Source organism: Apostichopus japonicus, chromosome 12 (assembly GCF_037975245.1).
Source record: "Apostichopus japonicus isolate 1M-3 chromosome 12, ASM3797524v1, whole genome shotgun sequence".
Classification (NCBI taxonomy): domain Eukaryota; kingdom Metazoa; phylum Echinodermata; class Holothuroidea; order Aspidochirotida; family Stichopodidae; genus Apostichopus; species Apostichopus japonicus.
The window spans coordinates 1,655,028-1,676,685 of NC_092572.1; the positions used below are offsets into that span (position 1 = coordinate 1,655,028).

The 21,658-nt window shown below is 34.7% G+C and overlaps 3 protein-coding genes and 1 pseudogene across 3 annotated transcripts in view; 3 read left to right on the forward strand and 1 right to left on the reverse strand.

Annotated features, from left to right (window-relative positions):
* Window positions 1-1,460, forward strand: part of LOC139977029 (uncharacterized) — a 33,734-nt gene extending 32,274 nt beyond the window's left edge. The window contains exons 15-16 of the mRNA XM_071985985.1: window positions 417-617; window positions 1,383-1,460. Coding sequence (XP_071842086.1) covers window positions 417-551 — 135 coding nt within the window. The 3' untranslated portion in view covers window positions 552-617; window positions 1,383-1,460. The remainder of the gene's footprint in view (window positions 1-416; window positions 618-1,382) is intronic.
* LOC139977303 (uncharacterized) lies at window positions 551-7,641 on the forward strand. Its single transcript, XM_071986589.1, has 5 exons — window positions 551-617; window positions 1,383-1,460; window positions 2,039-2,125; window positions 2,786-2,887; window positions 3,866-7,641. Exons 1-5 carry the CDS (start codon window positions 551-553, stop codon window positions 4,084-4,086), a joined length of 555 nt encoding a protein of 184 aa, XP_071842690.1. The 3' UTR covers window positions 4,087-7,641.
* A 6,249-nt stretch (window positions 7,642-13,890) lies between these two features.
* On the reverse strand, window positions 13,891-20,844 carry LOC139977686 (uncharacterized). Its single transcript, XM_071987185.1, has 4 exons — window positions 19,103-20,844; window positions 18,155-18,321; window positions 16,807-16,892; window positions 13,891-16,540 (listed from the first exon to the last, which is right to left on the reverse strand). The coding sequence occupies exons 1-4, from the start codon at window positions 20,576-20,578 to the stop codon at window positions 16,443-16,445; spliced, it is 1,827 nt and encodes a 608-aa protein (XP_071843286.1). The 5' UTR covers window positions 20,579-20,844; the 3' UTR covers window positions 13,891-16,442.
* LOC139978104 (U2 spliceosomal RNA) lies at window positions 18,648-18,720 on the forward strand (annotated as a pseudogene).
* Window positions 20,845-21,658: the final 814 nt, after the last annotated feature.

A 21,658-nucleotide genomic window follows, 5' to 3' on the forward strand; every position in this document is an offset into this window, starting at 1 on the left:
TGTGCTATAGGTAGATACTGACTAACCATGCTGATGTGTTTTGCAATTGATATCATTAATGTTAATTAGGGGCATTGCCTAGCATTATTTCTTTTACAAAAGTTCAGGAATTTGTTTTTATTTTCTTAAACATTTATGTTCCTCTGAATGAATAATCCATATGCAGCAGCAGCAACCATGAAATGTTTGCCATTCTGGCTTTTTTCATCTTTTGAATCTCAAACTTAGTGAATCGATGCACTAACAGATTTCAGCAATGAAGAAATGTTGAATGGTTATTTGTTTAGGAAATATCCAAGAAAGTGAACTGCCTTGATGCTTTCATCTATAGGACCCATATTAACTATTGTTGCATGAACATGTTTAACAACATGCAAAGTGATTGACAACAGTTTGGTAAATAATTTATTATACAGTTGCTGAGTCTTCAAGAAGGAGAGCTTGAATGGGTGTCAAACCATTTAGGACACAATGTTGACATCCATCGATTGTCCTATCGACTCCACGAGTCTACAATCGAATGTACTGTACTAAAGTTGCCAAACTATTGATGGCGGTGGAGTCAGGAACAATTGCCCAACACAAAGGTTCCACATTGGAAGACTTGGAGGTTAATGGTGAGTACACAAAGCATATGAGAATAATGCTACTGCTTTTCTGTTTCATATGAAAGTCTTCTAAGATTAATTGAGATGAATGGCGAGAACATATGTCAGAACACATAGTTATATGAATGTCTTTAATATTTAGAAATATAAAAATTTTACTGACTTAAACAACCAGTAACTGATCAAAAATAACTTGAATAAGAAGGGACAGTTGGCAGCTGAAGTTATTTGGGTTTGGGACCAAAATGATGTCAAGCAAGAACATTTCCTTGTTGCTTCCTTCACTAGCACTCTTAACAATCTCTTTAATATGCATTTCTAACTATTCTAACTATTCCCAAAGTTATGTCATCATTGTGATGATATTTAACCTTGAATGATAATTTTGATAGGAGCCCAAGCATAGTCAAGTTGATTTCCAGCTAATTACTACTATTAGTGCAATACATGTCATCAGTTGACCCATAGGGTAATCAGAAAACTTAGAAGTCTTAAACTAACAATGGAGGGTATGTATAGTAACGAAATATCCAAATATATTGAAGTCTCATGAGGTGGTGTAGGGTCTAGAAATTGTTAATCAACTCTGTGTCAGTCGGCAGAGGACTGAAAAATTACACCAACTGCGGTTTGGGCAATGAGTTCCGAGTGCCCTAATTAATTGGAACCAACCAGAACTCTGTGTGTGACTGTATGTCAATAAATCAAATACAATACATTCTTCATAGTAAAGGCAACTATATCAAGATCACAAACGTTTTTATTATCTTTCAGATATTGAAATCACGTTGGAGAACAGTGAAGACAGTGCCACTGACTCTGAAAATGAGGAACAAGATGGGCATAGTGGAGGTATGCATACAAAGTGTCTGTTTCTTACATTTTAATGCCTAATAGTTACATCGCTAGTGTAGCTACAGTGCCATGATATAAGTACAAATATCCATGAAATGCTTGCTCTTTATAATACTTTCATTTGATTGGAGATAATGTAACATGTTGAACAATCTATCATTTGCAAGTTGGGGGAGGGGATTGGGAAAAGTTGGAAGTCACATCCCACTTTTCCAATCTTTACCAAAAGTGATAATCATGAAGTGAAAGTTTAATCAGGCTCAACAAATTGTTCCTCTTAATCTGATATCTTTCTTAATGTTCATATTTATTTATTATGCTTTCCTTGTGGTTTGCTTTTTTAACTTGGCTTTTACTTCTTTTGCATCCTTTGCATATTTTCTTCTTTGTTTCCTAATGCACTCTTCCTCTTTGTAAAATTCAAATTTGGGTTTAATGGCCTTTTAGGGTAGGTTAGCACTTTGCTGCTTTAAACAGAGCTTTACCCTCACAAAAGTGTAAAGCATAAATATTCAGCATAAGCAAATGCAGGAATTTCATGTGTTTAACCTTCCCTGTACTTGGAATTTATGTAGAAGCTGTACCGGAACCACACTCTTGCAAGCGTAGAAAACCAGTGGTGGTAGAGAGTGAAGAAGAAGACACCACACCTATTCCGAGTGGTAAGTATAAAAGAAAGTAGGCTTGTTTGATACTTTGCAAGTGATGTGGTATGAGAGTGTGCCAAAAGATAGTTGAAAATAATCTTAACTATGTGAGAGCAGAAACATGCAGATAAATATTATGCAAATTATCTGTATGAATCACTAAAGACCTATTTTATGCCATGTATTTTATGTTTCCAGGGAAACAAACATTTATGCTAATGTAAAAATGGTTCATATTAACAAGCTCAATGTATACTAACACTGTAGCACATTATCATTGACAACAGTTCTGTTGTGCATGGTGTACTAGTTAGCTAGCTGTACGGTGCTTTAAATTTGGGGGATGTGGTATATTCATTCAGAAATATTGAAGCATGTTATGAGGTGGTATAAATTACAGAACTGCTTAAGGGACTCACCACTTCAGACTTTAAAAGTTGGTCACTGGTATGTGTGTGCTTGCGTAATATGACAATGTACTCATTCAAAGCATGTAAGAAATCTGACCGTGTGAAAAATATTTAAAAGGAATGAACACTACCAATTGTAGTACACAAGCCAGATCAATATCTACTTTGACTTCTACAAATGCTAGGCCTATAGTACTGTAGAATTTTTTTTCTTATTGATTTTTAATTGTTAATTTTCTTTGTTATTCTTCTTGAAATTCACCAGAGCCACCGTGTAAGAAATCTGGCAAAGCTAAACAAATAAGAAAGCAAAAACGTCCAATGGTGGTAGAGAGTGAAGAAGAAGACACCACACCTATTCCGAGTGGTAAGTATAAAAGAAAGTAGGCTTGTTTGATACTTTGCAAATGATGTTATATGTACATATATATGTGATATGTACATGCAGAAATATTGAAGCATGTTATGAGGTGGTATAAATTACAGAACTTTTGCATTGGGTTCTCACCACTTCAGACTTTAAAAGTTGGTCACTCGTACGTGTGTGCTTGCATCAATTAACTTGCTGCTGGAAGTCACAGAGGTAGTTAAGCTTTTCTAAAGAATTGTGTAATATAGTGGTGGATTTAAAAAAATATCCAAAAGCACATATTGGTAATATTAAAAACGTACCGAAATTAAAACAGAACCTTATTCCAGAATGTTTAATTGTAATATTGCTGCACTATTTTTAAGCATTGGCTCATCCTAAGTTTAACTTAAACGAAAATAAAACTGTCAGTCAGGTTCCAGTTTATGGAAACACTTTCATGTTACTTCATTTGGCCCCTTCTTTCATTGCATGTACATGTGCACTAACATGGACAAGCTTTTCAACTTAAAGTAAAGCAACTATGTACCACCATTTTTTACATTTTTGGACATATGCATTCACATGATAGAGATATGATTACTCATCATGTTGTTCTATATAGCAATGTGTTATTGATGATATGTACAAGTTAAACTCGATTAAAGTTCTGATCAAATACCTATATAGGGATAAACCGGAATGAATCTGACCCACCCACCTGACCCACCTTGTTGGACTGAGTCCTCAAGGTCATGTTTTATCAGTCAGCTCAATATGGATATAAAAATTCAAAGGCATTGTTTTTTTTTTGTGATATTTTAGTGATGATGTGATAATTTCCTAATGCCCCTTCAACTATTCAGTCAAGTTAGAGTTGACTAATTTAATGATTTGATTAGTAGCTTGATATATTGAATAACATGTCTTTAGTATGCATTATTCCTTTTGAAGGTCACATCAACTGACTTTAATTTTTCTATTTCATAATTTCAGATGAGATGGCAGCAATGAAGAAAGGAAAGAGAATCAATTGGTCAACAGAGGAAATTGAAACATTGAGGAGGAGTTTTAGCAAGGAATATCATAGTAATGTTTTGCCAGGTTTTGCAAAGATAAGGAAAATAATAGAAAAACACCCAATTTTAAAACAAAGGAACCCATCAGCAGTCAAAAGCCGCTTTCAGTATATGCTGAAGCAGAAATGGCAAAAATAAATATAAATCTGCAACTAGTTTATCTATTTATGTATTTCAATACTTTAATTTTCAAACTTATCGGTCATGTGAACCAAGGTCATCAAAGTTCAATTAATGTTAAAAATATAGTACTTTCGGTGAGAAAATAGACAAAGAAAAAATGTTTGAATTTTTATAGTTTTGATGCTATATTCACAGTCTCACCAATCAAAAATGTCAATGGGTTGACCCCAGGTGACTTTAGTATGTGAAGTTATGAGGTCATAGTTAAATTTCAGACACTTACTGCAATAACTCCCAGTGCCAAGGAGTGACATGGTTGATATTTTGGGACAAGTTGCAAATGGTATAGGGGAATATTTTCAAACTAAACCGTCATTAATCAGAGGTCACCAAAGGTCAATTAATGTTAAAAAAAAAGTATTTTGGGGGGAGTAAATAGGCAAAGAAAAAATGTTTGAATTTTTATAGTTTTGATGCTATATTCACAGTCTCACCGATCAAAAATGTCAATGGTTTGACCCCAGGTGACCTTTTTGTGTGAATTTATAAGGTCAAAGTTAATTTTGAGACATTTAGTGCAATAACTCCCAGTGACACGGTTGATATTTTGGGACAAGTTGCAATGGTATAAGGGTATATTTTCAAGCTTAACAGTCATGTGATCCAAGGTCATCAAAGGTCAATTAATGTTAAAAAAAAGTATTTTGGGGGTGAAAATGGGCAAAGAAAAATATGTTTGAATTTATATAGTTTTGATGCTATATTCACGTTCTCACCTATCAAAAATGTCAATGGGTTGGCCCCAGGTGACTTTGTTTGTGAAGTTATGAAGTCATAGTTAATTTTCAAACCTTTATTGCAGTAACTCCCAGTGCCAAGGTGTGATATGGTTGATATTTTGGGACAAGTTGCAAATGGTATAGGGGAATATTTTCAAACTTAACAGTCATGTGATCCGAGGTCAGCAAAGGTCAATTAATGTTAAAAAACTGTATTTTGGGGGGAGAATATGGGCAAAGAATTTTTTTTTGAATTATAGTTTTGATGCTATATTCATGGTCTCACCGATCAAAAATGTCAATGGTTTGACCCCAGGTGACCTTTGTGTGTGAAGTTATGAGGTCACAGTTACATTTCAGACATTTTGTGCAATAACTCTAATTGCCAAGGTGTGACCCGGTTGATATTTTGGGACAAGTTGCAAATGGTATAGGGGAATATTTTCAAACTTAATAGTCATGTGATCCGAGGTCACCAAAGATCAATTAATGTTAAAAAAAAAGTATTTTGGGGGGAGTAAATGGGCAAAGAAAAAATGTTTGAATTTTTATAGTTTTGATGCTATATTCACAGTCTCACCGATCAAAAATGTCAATGGTTTGACCCCAGGTGACCTTTTTGTGTGAATTTATAAGGTCGAAGTTAAATGTGAGACATTTAGTGCAATAACTCCCAGTGACACGGTTGATATTTTGGGACAAGTTGCAAATGGTATAAGGGTATATTTTCAAACTTAACAGTCATGTGATCCGAGGTCATCAAAGGTCAATTAATGTTAAAAAAAAGTATTTTGGGGGTGAAAATGGGCAAAGGAAAATATGTTTGAATTTTTATAGTTTTGATGCTATATTCACGTTCTCACCTATCAAAAATGTCAATGGGTTGGCCCCAGGTGACTTTGTTTGTGAAGTTATTAAGTCATAGTTAATTTTCAAACCTCTATTGCAATAACTCCCGATGCCAAGGTGTGATATGGTTGATATTTTGGGACAAGTTGCAAATGGTATAGGGGAATATTTTCAAACGAACAGTCATGTGATCCAAGGTCACCAAAGGTCAATTAATGTTAAAAAAACTGCATTTTGGGGGGAGAATATGGGCAAAGAATTATTTTTTTGAATTATTATAGTTTTGATGCTATATTCATGGTCTCACCGATCAAAAATGTCAATGGTTTGACCCCAGGTGACCTTTTTATGTGAATTTATAAGGTCGAAGTTAATTTTGAGACATTTAGTGCAATAACTCCCGGTGACATGGTTGATATTTTGGGACAAGTTGCAAATGGTATAAGGGTATATTTTCAAACTTAACAGTCATGTGATCCAAGGTCATCAAAGGTCAATTAATGTTAAAAAAAGTATTTTGGGGGTGAAAATGGGCAAAGAATTTTTTTTTGAATTATAGTTTTGATGCTATATTTCACGTTCTCACCTATCAAAAATGTCAATGGGTTGACCCCAGGTGACCTTTGTTTGTGAAGTTATGAGGTCACAGTTACATTTCAGACATTTAGTGCAATAACTCTAATTGCCAAGGTGTGACCCGGTTGATATTTTGGGACAAGTTGCAAATGGTATAGGGAAATATTTTCAAACTTAATCGTCATGTGATCCGAGATCACCAAAGGTCAATTAATGTTAAAAAAAAAAGTATTTTGGGGGGAGCAAATGGGCAAAGAAAAAATGTTTGAATTTTTATAGTTTTGATGCTATATTCACAGTCTCACCGATCAAAAATGTCAATGGTTTGACCCCAGGTGACCTTTTTGTGTGAATTTATAAGGTCGAAGTTAATTTTGAGACATTTAGTGCAATAACTCCCAGTGACACGGTTGATATTTTGGGACAAGTTGCAAATGGTATAAGGGTATATTTTCAAGCTTAACAGTCATGTGATCCGAGGTCACCAAAGGTCAATTAATGTTAAAAAATAGTATTTTAGGGTTGAAAATGGGCAAAGCAAAATGTTTGAATAGTTTTAATGCATTATTTAGGTCACACTGATCAAAACTGTCATTGGGTTGAATTCGTGGGTGACCTTTGTGTGTGAAGTTATGTATACAAGCTCAGAGTCAATTTTTAGACATTTATTGCCATATTAAAACTCCCAGTGCCAAGGTCTGACATGATTGATATTTTGGGACAAGTTGTGAATGGGGTGGTGAGACATTTTCAAACTTAACGGTCATGTGATCTGAGATCACCAATGTTATCATATATGTTGACCCGCTTGTAGGTGACCTTATATTTCTTACATTTTCGACACCATATTCAGATCTCAAAAGTACCCTCCGGTCAAAAATCTGATCACAATTTGTGATCACAAAAGTGTTGGCTATAGTGTTGGTTACTTTATGGGTACATGTAGGAACACAATTACTTGGACTATTTGAGCCCAATCTTGCTACGATAATATTATGTGTATTGGCATATATCCCTACGCAAGGAACCACAGTGCCCTTGGGTTCTTGTTTATTAAATGTTTAAATGTTCATATCAGTTTATATGTTGAGAAGTAGTCCTATTTTTTATTAAATGTTTTAATGTTCATATCAGTTTATATTTTGAGATGTAGTACCTTTTTTTTATTAAATGTTTTAATGTTCATATCAGTTTATATTTTGAGATGTAGTACTTTTTTTATTAAATGTTTTAATGTTCATATCAGTTTATAGTTTGAGATGTAGTTCTTATTTTCAATAAATGTTTTAATGTTCATATCAGTTTATATTTTGAGATGGTAGTCCTTTTTTATTAAATGTTAATTCAAACAAAGACCAATGTCCTGTGTACTTCTTTCATTCATATTTACATTTTTAAGCTGTTTGGAAGAGATAAACCAACTTAAAGCAACCTGATGATATTTGTTGTGTATGATCCTTTTCTTGGTTTTCTTTTGCTTTGCTCAATAAGAATTTGAATGCACATACTTCGTGGACCATCCACAAATCTTATACACGTGATCTTGCATTATTAAATAGGCTTAAACCAAAACTATTTGAAGGTGTTAGAAATTTATCATGCGAGAGAGGAAGTCAAAATGGTGGTGCTTTCGACACGGAAAAAAATCCATGTAAAAATAGGTCTTTTCTAAAGGTTCTGTCAATTTCACGTCGTTTTCTGCTTCCTGCTCTACGCTGTCTCAAAAGGCGTACAGCGAGTTACAAACTATCCTCTTTGTGCACAAAACCAGACAATTGAGGGTCTCAACAGATATATGAAGAACTTTCCCGATGGTCAAATCCCCCGTGTAAGGCCTCTCCGTGATACTGGGATGCTTGAACACCCGTGGGGTGGAACACTGTGAATTTGGGGCCCGTCGGGTAGGGCGACGGTAACGATTTAAATGCCGAAAGAAAGGGCAAGTTTGAAGCAATAAATACAAAAAAAATATATATATACAAGCACTGATCACTATCTATAATTTATTGAGGGAGGGAGAGGGGACGGCCTTGTCATTCCCGGTGGTAGCCTTTCGGAGTCTATAATTTATGGAAATTCACAGTGCACCCGCCTGAGGTCTCTATTTCTGGGCAAAGAGGGGGCTTTAAATCAAACATTGGGATGGGGGTTGTAATTAGATTGTATTGGTCATGTCGGTAAGTGTGTGCATCGCGTCCTAGAGAAAATATGCAAGAGACTAAGGGTAAGCTTTCTGTTGGGAAAAGTATGGGGTGGTGGAAAGGGAATGGTAGGGAGACTAGTGAACTTTATATGAATGCAATTAGGAAAAAATGTTGATAGGATAGCTCTGTTAGAGGGTGCAGATAGGATGGAAGGGGCAGGAATTAAAATGCAGGAGGTAAATATTTGCAGTGCTATATCATGAAATCAAAATTTCAGACAAAATTACCAGACATCAGTCTGGTGATTGGTGTGAGCAAAAACAGTGGCACAGTGATGAACAAAGACTACCACCTTCATGAGGTTTTCCCTGATCTTTCCTTGCCTACATTTCAGGGACTTAGTGAACCACCTCTTGTCCATCGCTGCATACCACGATTTATTCGAAACCAGAATGAGAATCGATGTTTCCTTGGTGTTTTTTTTTCTTCTAAAAGTTTATGTTTGTACCTTCATATAGTTATATAAAAGGCACACTTAATCTTCATTATTCGCATCGAAAATGAAAGGATGAAGTAACACTTTATGGGAGGAGGGGATGGTACCTTTTAAGTAATTTCTGCTTAAATTTGGGCGAAACCTTTTCCAACCTTCTACAAACCCCCTCCCCCCGCCCCTCCCGCTTCAAGTGCTCTCTAACGATTCCCATTGTCCATTTCCTTTTTCATAGATTAGTCAAGGATAGATTTTAACAGTCCGTTTATTTGCACTGTCGATTTATCTGAATAAGCCGTCAAATGATATTCGAAGAAAGTATTTTAAAGGCCTATATCATGCACGTATAGCGATATATGTACGAGACAGAAAAGTAAACTGCATACTATAAATACCATTTCCAGATAACCAAACCCGTAATTGAATATATTAAAAATTTATTAAACTACTATAATTCACAACAAGAAGAATCTGGGAGGGACGCCCCACCCATAAAATCTCAATTTTCTACAGGAAGACTTAAACCGGTCAAATATGGGACTGTTAATATCCGTTATTTACCGAACTGGTAGATTTGTTTAATTCATGTATGACTGAGCATCAATAGATTCAAATTAAAAATAGATAACCATATCACATTAACGTGGTGATAGTATTGACGTTTTGTTTTTAGTAATCCACTTACTCTCAATTAGAATATATACTCGCAAGTGTATGAACTGATTATGTGGACAGTCCACATAATCTGATACACATGATATTGTATAACATATTGATTCTAAGACAAAGCTCCTCTTGAATTTATTCAGGAATGATCAGCTAATCTAATTCACATCGACATCCTTCTGAACAAGGGTCAAACCCACAAATCTCGAAATATTTCAGTTAATCAACACTCTGTCAAACAAGGGTCTGTTATATCTTTTATTTTCCGAAGTTGTAGTTCTGTGTATTGAATGTATTGAATGTTTTAATTGAGTATTTTTTTTTTTTTTTTTGTAACACACGTAATCTCAATTGGAATATATAATCGAAAGTGTATGAGCGGATTATGTGGACCGTCCACATAATCTTATACACATTAAATTGTTTTATTTATTGATTATAAACCAAAATGAGGGTTGAAAATTTAACAACTACATTAATTTTAAATAACTGTGTTCTTAGGAAGGATCTTACACAAAATATCGATAGAGTCAGTAAGGAATCAACCCGTCAAATAAGGGTCTGTTTAATATCCTGTATTTACCGAACTCGGAGATCTGTTTAAATCATGTATCATTGAGCATATTAAGATTAATATTAAAAACAAATAACCATATCAAATATTTATTTTTGGGGGCATGTCATACGGTTCACCTTTAGGTAAAATATTCTTAACAAAGCTTTATTTAGGGACATTGGGAAAGAAAAATTGTAAGCTGGCATCAACAATCCTCGTTAAATGGGTTAGTATTATTATAGGAAACCCCGAAAAAATAATCCTAATCCTTATCCCTTAATATTAGTACGATAATACTGTTGACCGTTCACATAATAGTTATCTTAAAGCAGTTGGTTAACAAACATCACAACCTAAATATTTTCTTTTGGTCTATAGAATGTAATTGGATGGTAGTTTTACGTGTTTTTTTTAGTATCACACGTAATCTCAATTGGAATATATAATCGTAAGTGTATGAGCGGATTATGTGGACCGTCCACATAATCTGATACCCATAATATTGTATAACATATTGATTCTAAAGCAAAGCTCATCTTGAATATATTCAGAAATGATCAGCAAATCTTATTCACACCGACAGCCTTCTTAACAAAGGCCAAACCCTCAAATCTCGAAATGTTTCAGGTAAAAATCACTCTGTCAAACAAGGGAATGTTTATTTCCTTTATTTTCCGAAATTGTAGATCTGTCTATATCATGTGTCATTGAGCATAGAAAAATTGAAATTAAAAATAGATAGCCATATCATATTAAATTTGCGCATGAGAGTCGGTTTACCCACATTGTAATGAAACTTGATAACAACTTTAATTGGGAACATTGGAAATGAACCACTCCTGTAAACTGACCACAATGACCACCGGTGCACGGGTTATGGTCGGTATTGGTGCCCCCAGACCCTTACCCCTCAGACTTAGAAAAAAAAGTGAAAATAAAACTAACGATAACCTATCCTATAAGATAATACTCATAAACATATTTATTTATTAATTGGTTGAAACGATGCTGTTAAGAAGAAAAAAAGCTAAGTATTACCTTTTGGTGTATAAGTGTTCATTAGGATAGTAGTATTAACTTTTTTTTTGAGTAATGCACGTCATCTCAATTGAAATATATAACCGTAATTGTATTATCGGTTTATGTGGACCGTCCACATTATATTATACGTATGATATTGAATTGTTTATTGATTCTGAACCAAAACCGTAATTGAAAATATTACAAATTAATCAACTACATTAATTCACAATAACGGTCTTCTGAATAAGGGCAACTCACCCTAAAAACTCTATATGTTTCAAGTAGGAATCACCCCTCCAAATATGGGTCTGTTCTATATCCTTTTTTAAACGAACTCGTAGATCTGTTTAAATCATGTATCATTTAGCATATTTAGATTAATATTAAAAACAGATAACTATATCAAATATATATTTTTGGGGGCATGTCATACGGTTCACCTTTAGGTTAATATATTCTTAACAAAGCTTTACTCAGGGACATTGGAATAAAAACTGTAAGCTGGCATCAACAATCCTCGTTACATGGGTCAGGATTATCATAGGAAACCCCGAAAAAAATAACCCTAATCCTTATCCCTTAATATTAGTATGAAAATACTGTTGACCGTTCACATAATAATTATCTTAAAAGCAACTGGTTAAGAAACCTCACAACCTAAATATTTTCTTTTGGTCTATAGAATGTAATTGGAGAGGAGTATTAACCTTTTTTGTTTAGTATCACACGTAATCTCAATTGGAATATATAATCGTAAGTGTATGAGCGGATTATGTGGACCGTCCACATAATCTTATACACATTTCATTGCATTATGTATTGATAATAAACCAAAATGAGGGTTGAAAATTGATCAACTACATTAATTTAAAATAACTGTGTTCTTAGGAAGGGCCCCACACCAAATATCGATAGATTCAGTAAGGAATCAACCCGTCAAATATGGGTCTGTTTTATATCCTGTATTTACCGAACTCGTAGATCTGTTTAAATCATGTATCATTGAGCATATAAAGATTAATATTAAAAACAGATAACCATATCAAATATATATTTTTTGGTGCATGTCAAACAGTTTACTTTAGGTTAATATATACTTAACAAAACTTTATTTAGGGACATTGGGAAAGAAAAAATTTTAAGCTGGCATCAACAATCTTCGTTAAATGGGTTAGGATTATTATAAGAAACCCCGATAAAATAACCCTAATCCTTAACCCTTAATATTAGTATGGAAATACTGTTGACCGTTCACATAATAATTGTCTTAAAAGCTACTGGATAAGAAACATCACAACCCAAATATATTTTCTTTTAGTCTATATAATGTGATTGGATGGTAGTTTTACGTTTTTTAGTAACACACGTAATCTCATTTGGAATATATAATCGTAAGTGTATGAGCGGATTATGTGGACCGTCCACATAATCTGAAACCCATGATATTGTGTAACATATTGATTCTAAAGCATAGCTCCTCTTGAATATATTCAGATATGATCAGCTAGTCTTATTCACACCAACAGCCTTCTGAACAAAGGCCAAACCCTCAAATCTCGAAATGCTTCTGTTAATCATCACTCCGTCAAACAAGGGTCTGTTTATATCCTTTATTTTCCGAAGTTGTAGTTCTGTGTATTGAATGTATTAATATAGTAGTATTAACGTTTTTTTGTTGTTGTAACACACGTAATCTCAATTGGAATATAAAATCGTAAGTGTATGAGCGGATTATGTGGACCGTCCACATAATCTTATACACATTTCATTGTATTATTTATTGATTATAAACCGAAATGAGAATTGAAAATTGATCAACTACATTAATTTAAAATAACTGTGTTCTCAGGAAGGACTCCACACCAAATATCGATAGATTCAGTAAGGAATCAACCCGTCAAATATGGGTCTGTTATATATCCTGTAATTACCGAACTCGTAGATCTGTTTAAATCATGTATCATTTAGCATATAAAAATTAATATTAAAAACAGATAACCATATCAAATATATATTTTTTGGGGCATGTCATACGGTTTACCTTTAGGTTAGTATATTCTTAACAAAACTTTATTTAGGACATTGGGAAAGAAAAATTGTAAGTTGGCATCAACAATCCTCGTTACATGGGTCAGGATTATTATAGGAAATCCCGAAAAAATAACCCTAATCCTTAACCCTTAATATAAGTATGAAAATACTGTTGACCTTTCACATAATAATTGTCTTAAAAGCAACTGGATAAGAAACACCACAACCTAAATATTTTTTTTTTTGGTCTATAGTAACACACGTAATCTCAATTGGAATATATAATCGTAAGTGTAAGAGCGGATTATGTGGACCGTCCACATAATCTGGATTTGATTTTAGTATTAAAATGTACCCATATTGTGTGCATTGCATATACAATCGTTTTACATTGCCTGCTATGTATAATGTATATAAAGTTAGTATAAAGGGGGATTATGTGGACTGTCCACATAATAATGTCCACACTGTCTTGTATACCGATTTTCCTCTCAATAAATAAAATTGCAATTCTGAAGGTATAGATAGCTTCACTCACCATAACAGCAAAACCACTTAATTTTTACGGGCCTAGCATGTGTACTTCTAGTAGTCCCCGTAACCCTGTCATATGCCAACGTCCACATAAACCAGGTAATATATGTATATATATATATATATATATATATATATATATATATATATATATAAAGTGTGTATATATATATATGTAGTTGTTTAATGTTTTCGCAGCAGATGATTTACCCAAACACTTTTAGCTTGCTTAAGAATATTTCAGTTCATACATTTCTTGCATTCCGACACCTCAACAAGCATGAATAAAAACAACACACACACTGCATAGCATAGATTAAAAACGCTTTCAGAATATGTTTATGATTATATAACTTGTTTAACTAAATAATACATCATACACACCATGATACCCATATGCCTTCTAAACAACTTCGAACCTGTTAGTAAATTACTAAATTGAGTACATGATTACATTTCCTAAAACCAATTAACATCTTTTTCGTCTTCTTCGTGTTAAGAAAATCATTAAAGATATTTACAACATAGTATTTGACGAAACAATGTATTTGAGCTTAATAATTGTTATCAAATACAAATTAAATTAATGAACTGCATGTGTAGTTTACATGGTGAATTGTAAAGAACTAAAACATGATTAAAGGAAATAAAACTAGAACCAATCAATCAATCAGAAGACATTTATAGAGCGCAAAAATAAATAAAAAAATTCAAAGGCGCTAAAGACAGTTATATGAAATAAATTACAATACACTTGTTGAAAGAGATAACATTTGAGCAGTTTCTTGAAAATATGAACAGTCTGAGCATCCTTGATGTGATTTGGAAGAGTGTTCCATTCTTTTGATCCATAGCAGAAGAGTAAGCGATCTGCAAATGACACAGCATGGGACAAACTGGGAGAAGATGTATATGATCTAAGCTGTCTGCCTGGCGTTTGTAGCTGTAGCAGGTCAGAGATGTAAGCCGGCGACTGTTTATGTTGAGCTTTGTACACAAGAAGAACAACTTTATACGTTGTTGTATGGAGAGCCAATGAAGAGCAACGAGTTCTAATGTTATAGAGTCATAGTTCTTACGCTTGACAATGACGCAGAGGTGCGTTGGACATTCTGAAGTTTGGTGATGAGAGATTTGTAAACACAAATGAAGAGGCTGTTTCAGTAGTCCAACCTGGAGGTAACCAAAGTGTGCACAGCTAGCTTGGCTGCTCCAGTCGTGAGCATTTGGCGTGCACGACTAATGTTATTTAGATGATAGTTAGCAGATTTGATGGTAGTTGTGACTTGTGCACTCATTGTCATACCAGAGTCGAACATAACCCCTAAATTTCTGACAGGGTTTGTTTTGACGGTAACATCAACACCAGCAACAGTCACTGGGGGCAGATTGAACTTAGCCAATTGGTGTCTAAACCCAATCACCATAACCTCAGTTTTGTCGGCATTGAGTTTCAGGAAGTTTCTTGACATCCATGCTTGCACATTGGAAACACAGTCTTCAAGTTTCGAAACTGCCTGCTTAACTCCCTCCTCAAATGTTGGACAAACTGAAACATACTCTTCTGTATCATTAACTAGATTTCCGAGGGGTAAAATGGCGAACAGAAAAGGACCTAACACTGATCCCTGAGGCACGCCATATACCAAGTTCTGAACAGAAAAATTTGCCATCTACGAGGTCACGCCGAGATCGATCAGATAGGTACGATCTGAACCAGGCAAGCGGAATTTCATGTACACCCAGCAGATATTCCAAGCGATGTATAATAACTTTATGGTCAATAGTGTCAAATGCACTGCTCAAATCCAGAAGATGTAAGCCAATCAAATATTTTGACTCACCTGTTAGATAATGAAATATACCCATCAAATGAAATTATGTGGGAGTTTCGTTTCATGCACTTGCTGGCTAAAAGCATAGCGTTGCATAGTTTTGAATTGAAAAAAAGAAGGAATTAACTTGAATTTGTTATTCTAGCTAAATGAAGTAAGTTTGAATGTTGAAGGTGAGAATACAAATACATTTACATTCTAACAGAAGCTACGACAATATTACTGAGGTCCTCAGTGATAGCGATGATGGGTTTTGATTAGAAACAGGAAACGTATAGGAAGGTTCTACATAGAAGGAATTTGTTTTGTAATAAAGAAAGTATAAACATATCTATTCAAATGTTGGTAAGTTGGTGGCACAATATTTCAGAACCTTTATTAAAAGTTGGTCAAGACCGGTCGCTTTCGAGACATTAAGTAGAATATTCCCGGTAAACATCATCTCCCGTTGGTGATCGAAAGGTTTGGCATTCATAACATTAAGCATACAAAAGGAATTTCGGTGATGTTCAACCTGCTTCCAGAAATCATAGCAATCAATTCAATTGTAGAACCTAATGAGCTAAACAACCATCGATACGATGTCCCTGCCTCATGATATGGGTGATTGCGGAATTGCATTTATTAACAATGCAATGTATTTTCAGCTCATTTCTGTGATTACATCAATTATGCTGATGTTACCAGATGCATTCACAAAAATATCACCAAAATGAAAAATATTATTGAGGTACAAAATGAAGATGTTATTGTGATATACATATTCAAGACTGGGTAACTTTCTTAAACGTTGCTTTCTAAATTTTTAAACGTAATCTGCAGTGTTTTTTTAAAATAAACATAACCTCCAGCAATTTGGGTAAAGCTTGAAACTCTAGAAAACCATTATTGGTATTCTTTCCTTTTATCCAAAGTCCCAAATTCAAAGTTATAGATCGTCCGGGTGTCAATATTCTTCCAAGAATCGCCTGTTGAGTATACAACTGCAAAATATAAGAAATACCAACAACTATTTAGGTATCACATTCTTCGACTAACATTTCAACGGACAGAGTTGTTACTGAACGACGACAGCAAACAATATGATATTATGTTTCAGCTCATGCAAGAAGAAATTCAGCTTTACGAAGCTAAGTGGTTGACAGCTATCAGATTGATACAGAATATAATATAACTAAAAGTTAATATTCTTCGGTTTTAAAACTATTAACTTTCAATTTGAAAATAAAGGTGTTTTTTAATTACTTACTTGTAAACTTTTTCTGCCTCTTTACAAAGTTACCAAGCTTTGTAATAGTTTCTTGAGAAAATTTATCCATAGCGCAATTGTGAAACCTAAGAAAAGGTAGGAAAACACATTTATTTATTTAGCACATAACCTGTCTAATATATGCGTGATAACCATCTGAAAGACTTTCATGTTTTAAGCTTCACATCTGAAAATGAGGAAACAATTACGTTATAGTTAAGCAGCTTACACATGAATTAAGGAATAAGGCGTTAGTCGTTCAAAAAGGTAACTAGAATATCAATGGTATTGTAGACCAATTGGATTTCCCAAAGTGAATTGTACAGTCTGTTTCAAACAAGGAAACATTTCATTTTGTCTGTTTGTTTAAAAACAGATAATAACTCAAGATAATGAACAGTCATTTGTCGAAACACTGACCACTTGCAAATAATGGAAGCTTGTAAGTATAACGTCCATGTTTCACCTGAGAAACACATGATAAGACTTTTGTTGGTTCTGATTTGATCTGACATGACCTTGAATTTATTTTCACCTTTCAAATGTTTACCATTTGTGACATGAGCATGTTTGGACCTGGCATCATCTCAACCGACCTTCAATCTTCATCTCGTGTGAATCATAAAAACAACCCTAACATGGGCAACAAAGTGTACAACTTTCTTCGTGATCAAGCACACATTGTAAGAGTATAACCCTCAGAACTAATGTTGACATACATATTGATAGCTACATAGACATTTTGCTGTGGCGTTAGCATTTACAAGCACTTTCTACCGTATGCCCTAATCTCGGCATCGAGTCCACGCAGTAATTAGCTAACTGTTACTTACAAAGGGACTAGCCCTTGTTCCTGGATACGGGTGTTTCCCCCAGAATCTCCATCCATGTTGTAAATGAAGTTGCTCAAGTTCGTTTTTCGTCACATAATAGGCTTAACCATTAAAACAAGCTGTTACAAAAGTATAGTTATACAATAGTATTGTTATATGCGCCAATAGAACTGAGCTGTATTTGCCTGTAAATACAATAGACCGGTAAAATGACTTGCAGAACAAAGGTAAGCGCTATCTTACCAGCTGTACACTCCGTATGGCAATTAGCGTGAAACGCGAACGACAATAATCGACTATTACAGTCTCATCACATTCCGTAGTGTTTACTTCTGACGTAATTTGAATTGTCCGGCAAAACATCAGATATTTAGACGGCCTCTAACGTTCCTTTTTGTAAGATGTTGCTTGAAACACAACACCCATATCAAGCATGTAAAATGACTTCAAATACTATGTTCAAACCTTCTACGAATATAAGGAGACTGTTATATATAAGATACACAATAACTTACTGGAGCGTTACGTTAATAATTTTAGAGATGTACGTTGCGATCTCAAGTATGTCGTTGTCTTCAAGTTTGTTCTTACTGATCACAACTCGTTCAGCATTTGGTAATGATAAGCTCCTGAGAAACTGTACAGAGAAGTCTCCCTCAAAAACAAATGTCCCATTTGGAACCTATTGAAACATTAAGAGAAAACAATATTTAATTAGGATTATATTCATTAAGCATTAACACGAGGAGCAGAATCCCATGTCCACACACGGGCCTAAACACAAACACACATACACACATTACTGGTTGATCCCACATCATAATGTGAAGTCGACTCCATATTATTGTGCAAACCTATGATACCTCCGATTAAGTCAGACCACCAATCCACCTAGTTTTAGTTCAGTCCTCCAAAGGTGTGAGTTTGGCAGCAATTGTAGCACAACATTTAGTAAAAGTGTTCGATAGAGTACAGTATATAATGCCCAGAAGGGCATCGCTTCTCGAGATCGCTTCTCGGCCTTTTGGCTAAGATCATGTGTAGTATCTGTTCCCTTCGGGAATGGTGATACACACCTGACGATGATCACACAGTCACAGTCCCGATGCAAGGGGACTGGGGCTGAGAGCGGATCAGTCGTTTGGTAGTTTAGTTTTCGTGCCCAGGTTCTTTCCTGGGTGACTTTATCTTAAAAAGTATAATGCCCAGAAGGCTGTGTTATGTATGAGATCAGTATAACCGTATTTTCTACTACGTATTAAATGGAATAGAGACAACGTTCATCGGTGCAGTTATATCTATGGATTATTTATGTGAAGCACTCATTTAACAAGTTGATGTTGTTAATGTCTTAAAGGTAAATACGTATTTTTAGTTGATTTGGACAGAGGCTGAATTTGTTTCATTAATTTACTATATATGCAACTCGTAAAACACGTAAAACAAAACAATCTAAGACTTACATTTTCCTTTCTACAGAAAGTGAGAAAGTCTTCAATATTATGTTGATGATATGGGATCTCCGTCTTTGTAATAGTAATCTCTACCTTCTTATTTATGATATTAATTATTCGTTGTCTTACTGGAAGGTCAACTTCATGAAAGCAATCAATAAAGACATTCCACATTCCCTGTTTTTTAAGTGCATCAAGAATTTGTGTTTGCTGAGCCTTATCGTCGCTTAAACCAGAAACGAACATTAAGGCTGAATTGTAATCATCGTTTGTCAATTTAGTGTGGCAGAGTGAAATAGTTTCTGATTGCTCCTGCAGCAAATAATGTCCCAAAAAGAATTCCTTAAGAACAGGATACGCAGCATCGATACAATTGTCAGGACTCACAGTCGCCTTTGAATGGTATGAATCTACATTGTTTAAATCTACTTTAAGGAGTCCAATTGACAAAGCCTCTTGAAAAGAATCGTTCCGACTTTCTTCTTGCCAATACTCGATTGATCTCTTCCCTTTACAGAACGCTTCTCCAATGGTCTTTCTTAGTGCTGAAAACTCAGACTTTTCGCAAAGTTTGTTGTTACGCTTTGAGACATAATGTTTTTCCATGCTATTGACGTGTGCTTCCATGATCTTTGACATACGACAATGATCGCCATGTTCATTGTCCTGTTTCGTTACTTCCAGGGCGTATAAATACAACCTAGTTGTAACGAATAATGGAACCGTATACAACTCTTTCAAGAATTCTTTTGAATAACTGAGAGAATAAATCATTTTCTTTACGAGGTTGTCGTCTACCTTTTTATCGTGTTCTTTCTGACACGAGTATGACTGCATTCTCACGACAGTCTTGCCAAGTTCACCTGTACCACTTTCATCATTTATAGTTTTACGTTTGATAATAAAGTCCCAAGGATCAGTGCTTGGCTCTGAGCTAGCCAAAAGAGAACTATTTTCCGTGATTGGTTTCATATTTTCGTCCTCGTAATCTCCAGTTCTTGATCGATCATGGTATAAATACATTTTTGCACATAAGTCCTTAACTTGGTTCTCATTGAATCCTCTCAACTCAATCGCGAGGAATTCACCGGGATATGAGAAATTTAAGTTACGCGATGTTACCCACATTCTCATTTTGTGATATTGCTGTACTGTTGTTGTTAATTGAGCAAGTAGCTTATATTCATTTCTTTTAATGTTCAATTGTGTACCCGAAGCGCTTGCTTTAGTTAGGTGTTCTTCCGTTGGCATTTTGTTCCATTTGTAGATATTTATTGCACTGCACAAGTCACTCAATCCGTCAATAAGAACAATTACAGGTTGATCTGACAAGATTTTCGTCACGTCGTTAGTTTCTATTCCTGAGTCATCGGGAATGTCAGTCATTATTGTATCAACGAGACTCATCTGATAATTACTGTCAGTCAGATGTATGTAAATCAAAACGTAAGTTTTTTCGTCTTGTTGGATCCATTGGCTTAACATCTTCAGAATCAATGTTGTTTTCCCAAATCCTAGACCAGCCGTCAAAGCCACCCATTTTTCTGTTGGTGGGTTTGAATACAGTGTTTCTGTAGATACATTGTGATGTCCCTTGTCTTTCGGTCTTTTAACTATACACTGGCTGTCCACGTAGATGGTATCAATATCAACAGATAACGTTTCATGGTGAAAGAGGTTGATATGCAAGTGTTTAGAATAACTATCACAAAGACAAGAAATGAACCTTGATAGATTCTTATCTTTTTCTGCAAAATAAAAAGATAAAAAAGAACTTTCTCAATAAAAAAGGCATCAGTCAATTCGAAACTTACAGAGAACACACCTTACACCTACAGAGAATCGGCTCTTGTTAAAATATTCTTTAATGCCTTTCTTCCTTTACTATAAATGAGTTTTTCTTCTTATTCCCTTTATTCGCCAAATGACTAAACAACCATTTTCAATTCCTGCACACCTCATATTGTGTCATAGGGCCGTTATTGACAAGCCAGCACCTACCCAGAGACACCAACATAACCTGCTGGATTTGATAGTTCATGCTGCTGCACCATCGTTAACGTCCAACTCCACCTCTGTCATCATGGTACTTTCAAATGTTCCTTTCCCCACGGTGGATTGTCTGCAAGGTCCACCTCTCGGAATCGGATTTTTTTTTACCAGTCACAACATACACGCAATACAAAGTGTTACATCACTTGAAATATATCGAGGTTTTCCTTCCTAATCTTCTTTTTATCACCCCATTACTAATTACCTCATTTTGTTACTACCTTCAGATTTGATCTCCACAGCGCTGAATCCTCTCATTGATTTTTCCTATCATAATTATTTCCTCTATCTTGATATGTCTATTTTTGTTATATTCATTGCTAACTTCCCTAGTTCATATATATGTCCATCTTCGTGTTTTTATATGTTCTTAGTTTGTATTCGTTTCACTTAGCTCTGAAGATATTGCTGGTATCAAAACGTCATACCCTCTAAATTGTGCACATTTATATATATTTTTTGTCCTTTATTAGCAGTAGACAAGCAATTTGCTAAAAATTGTGCCCTTTGTTT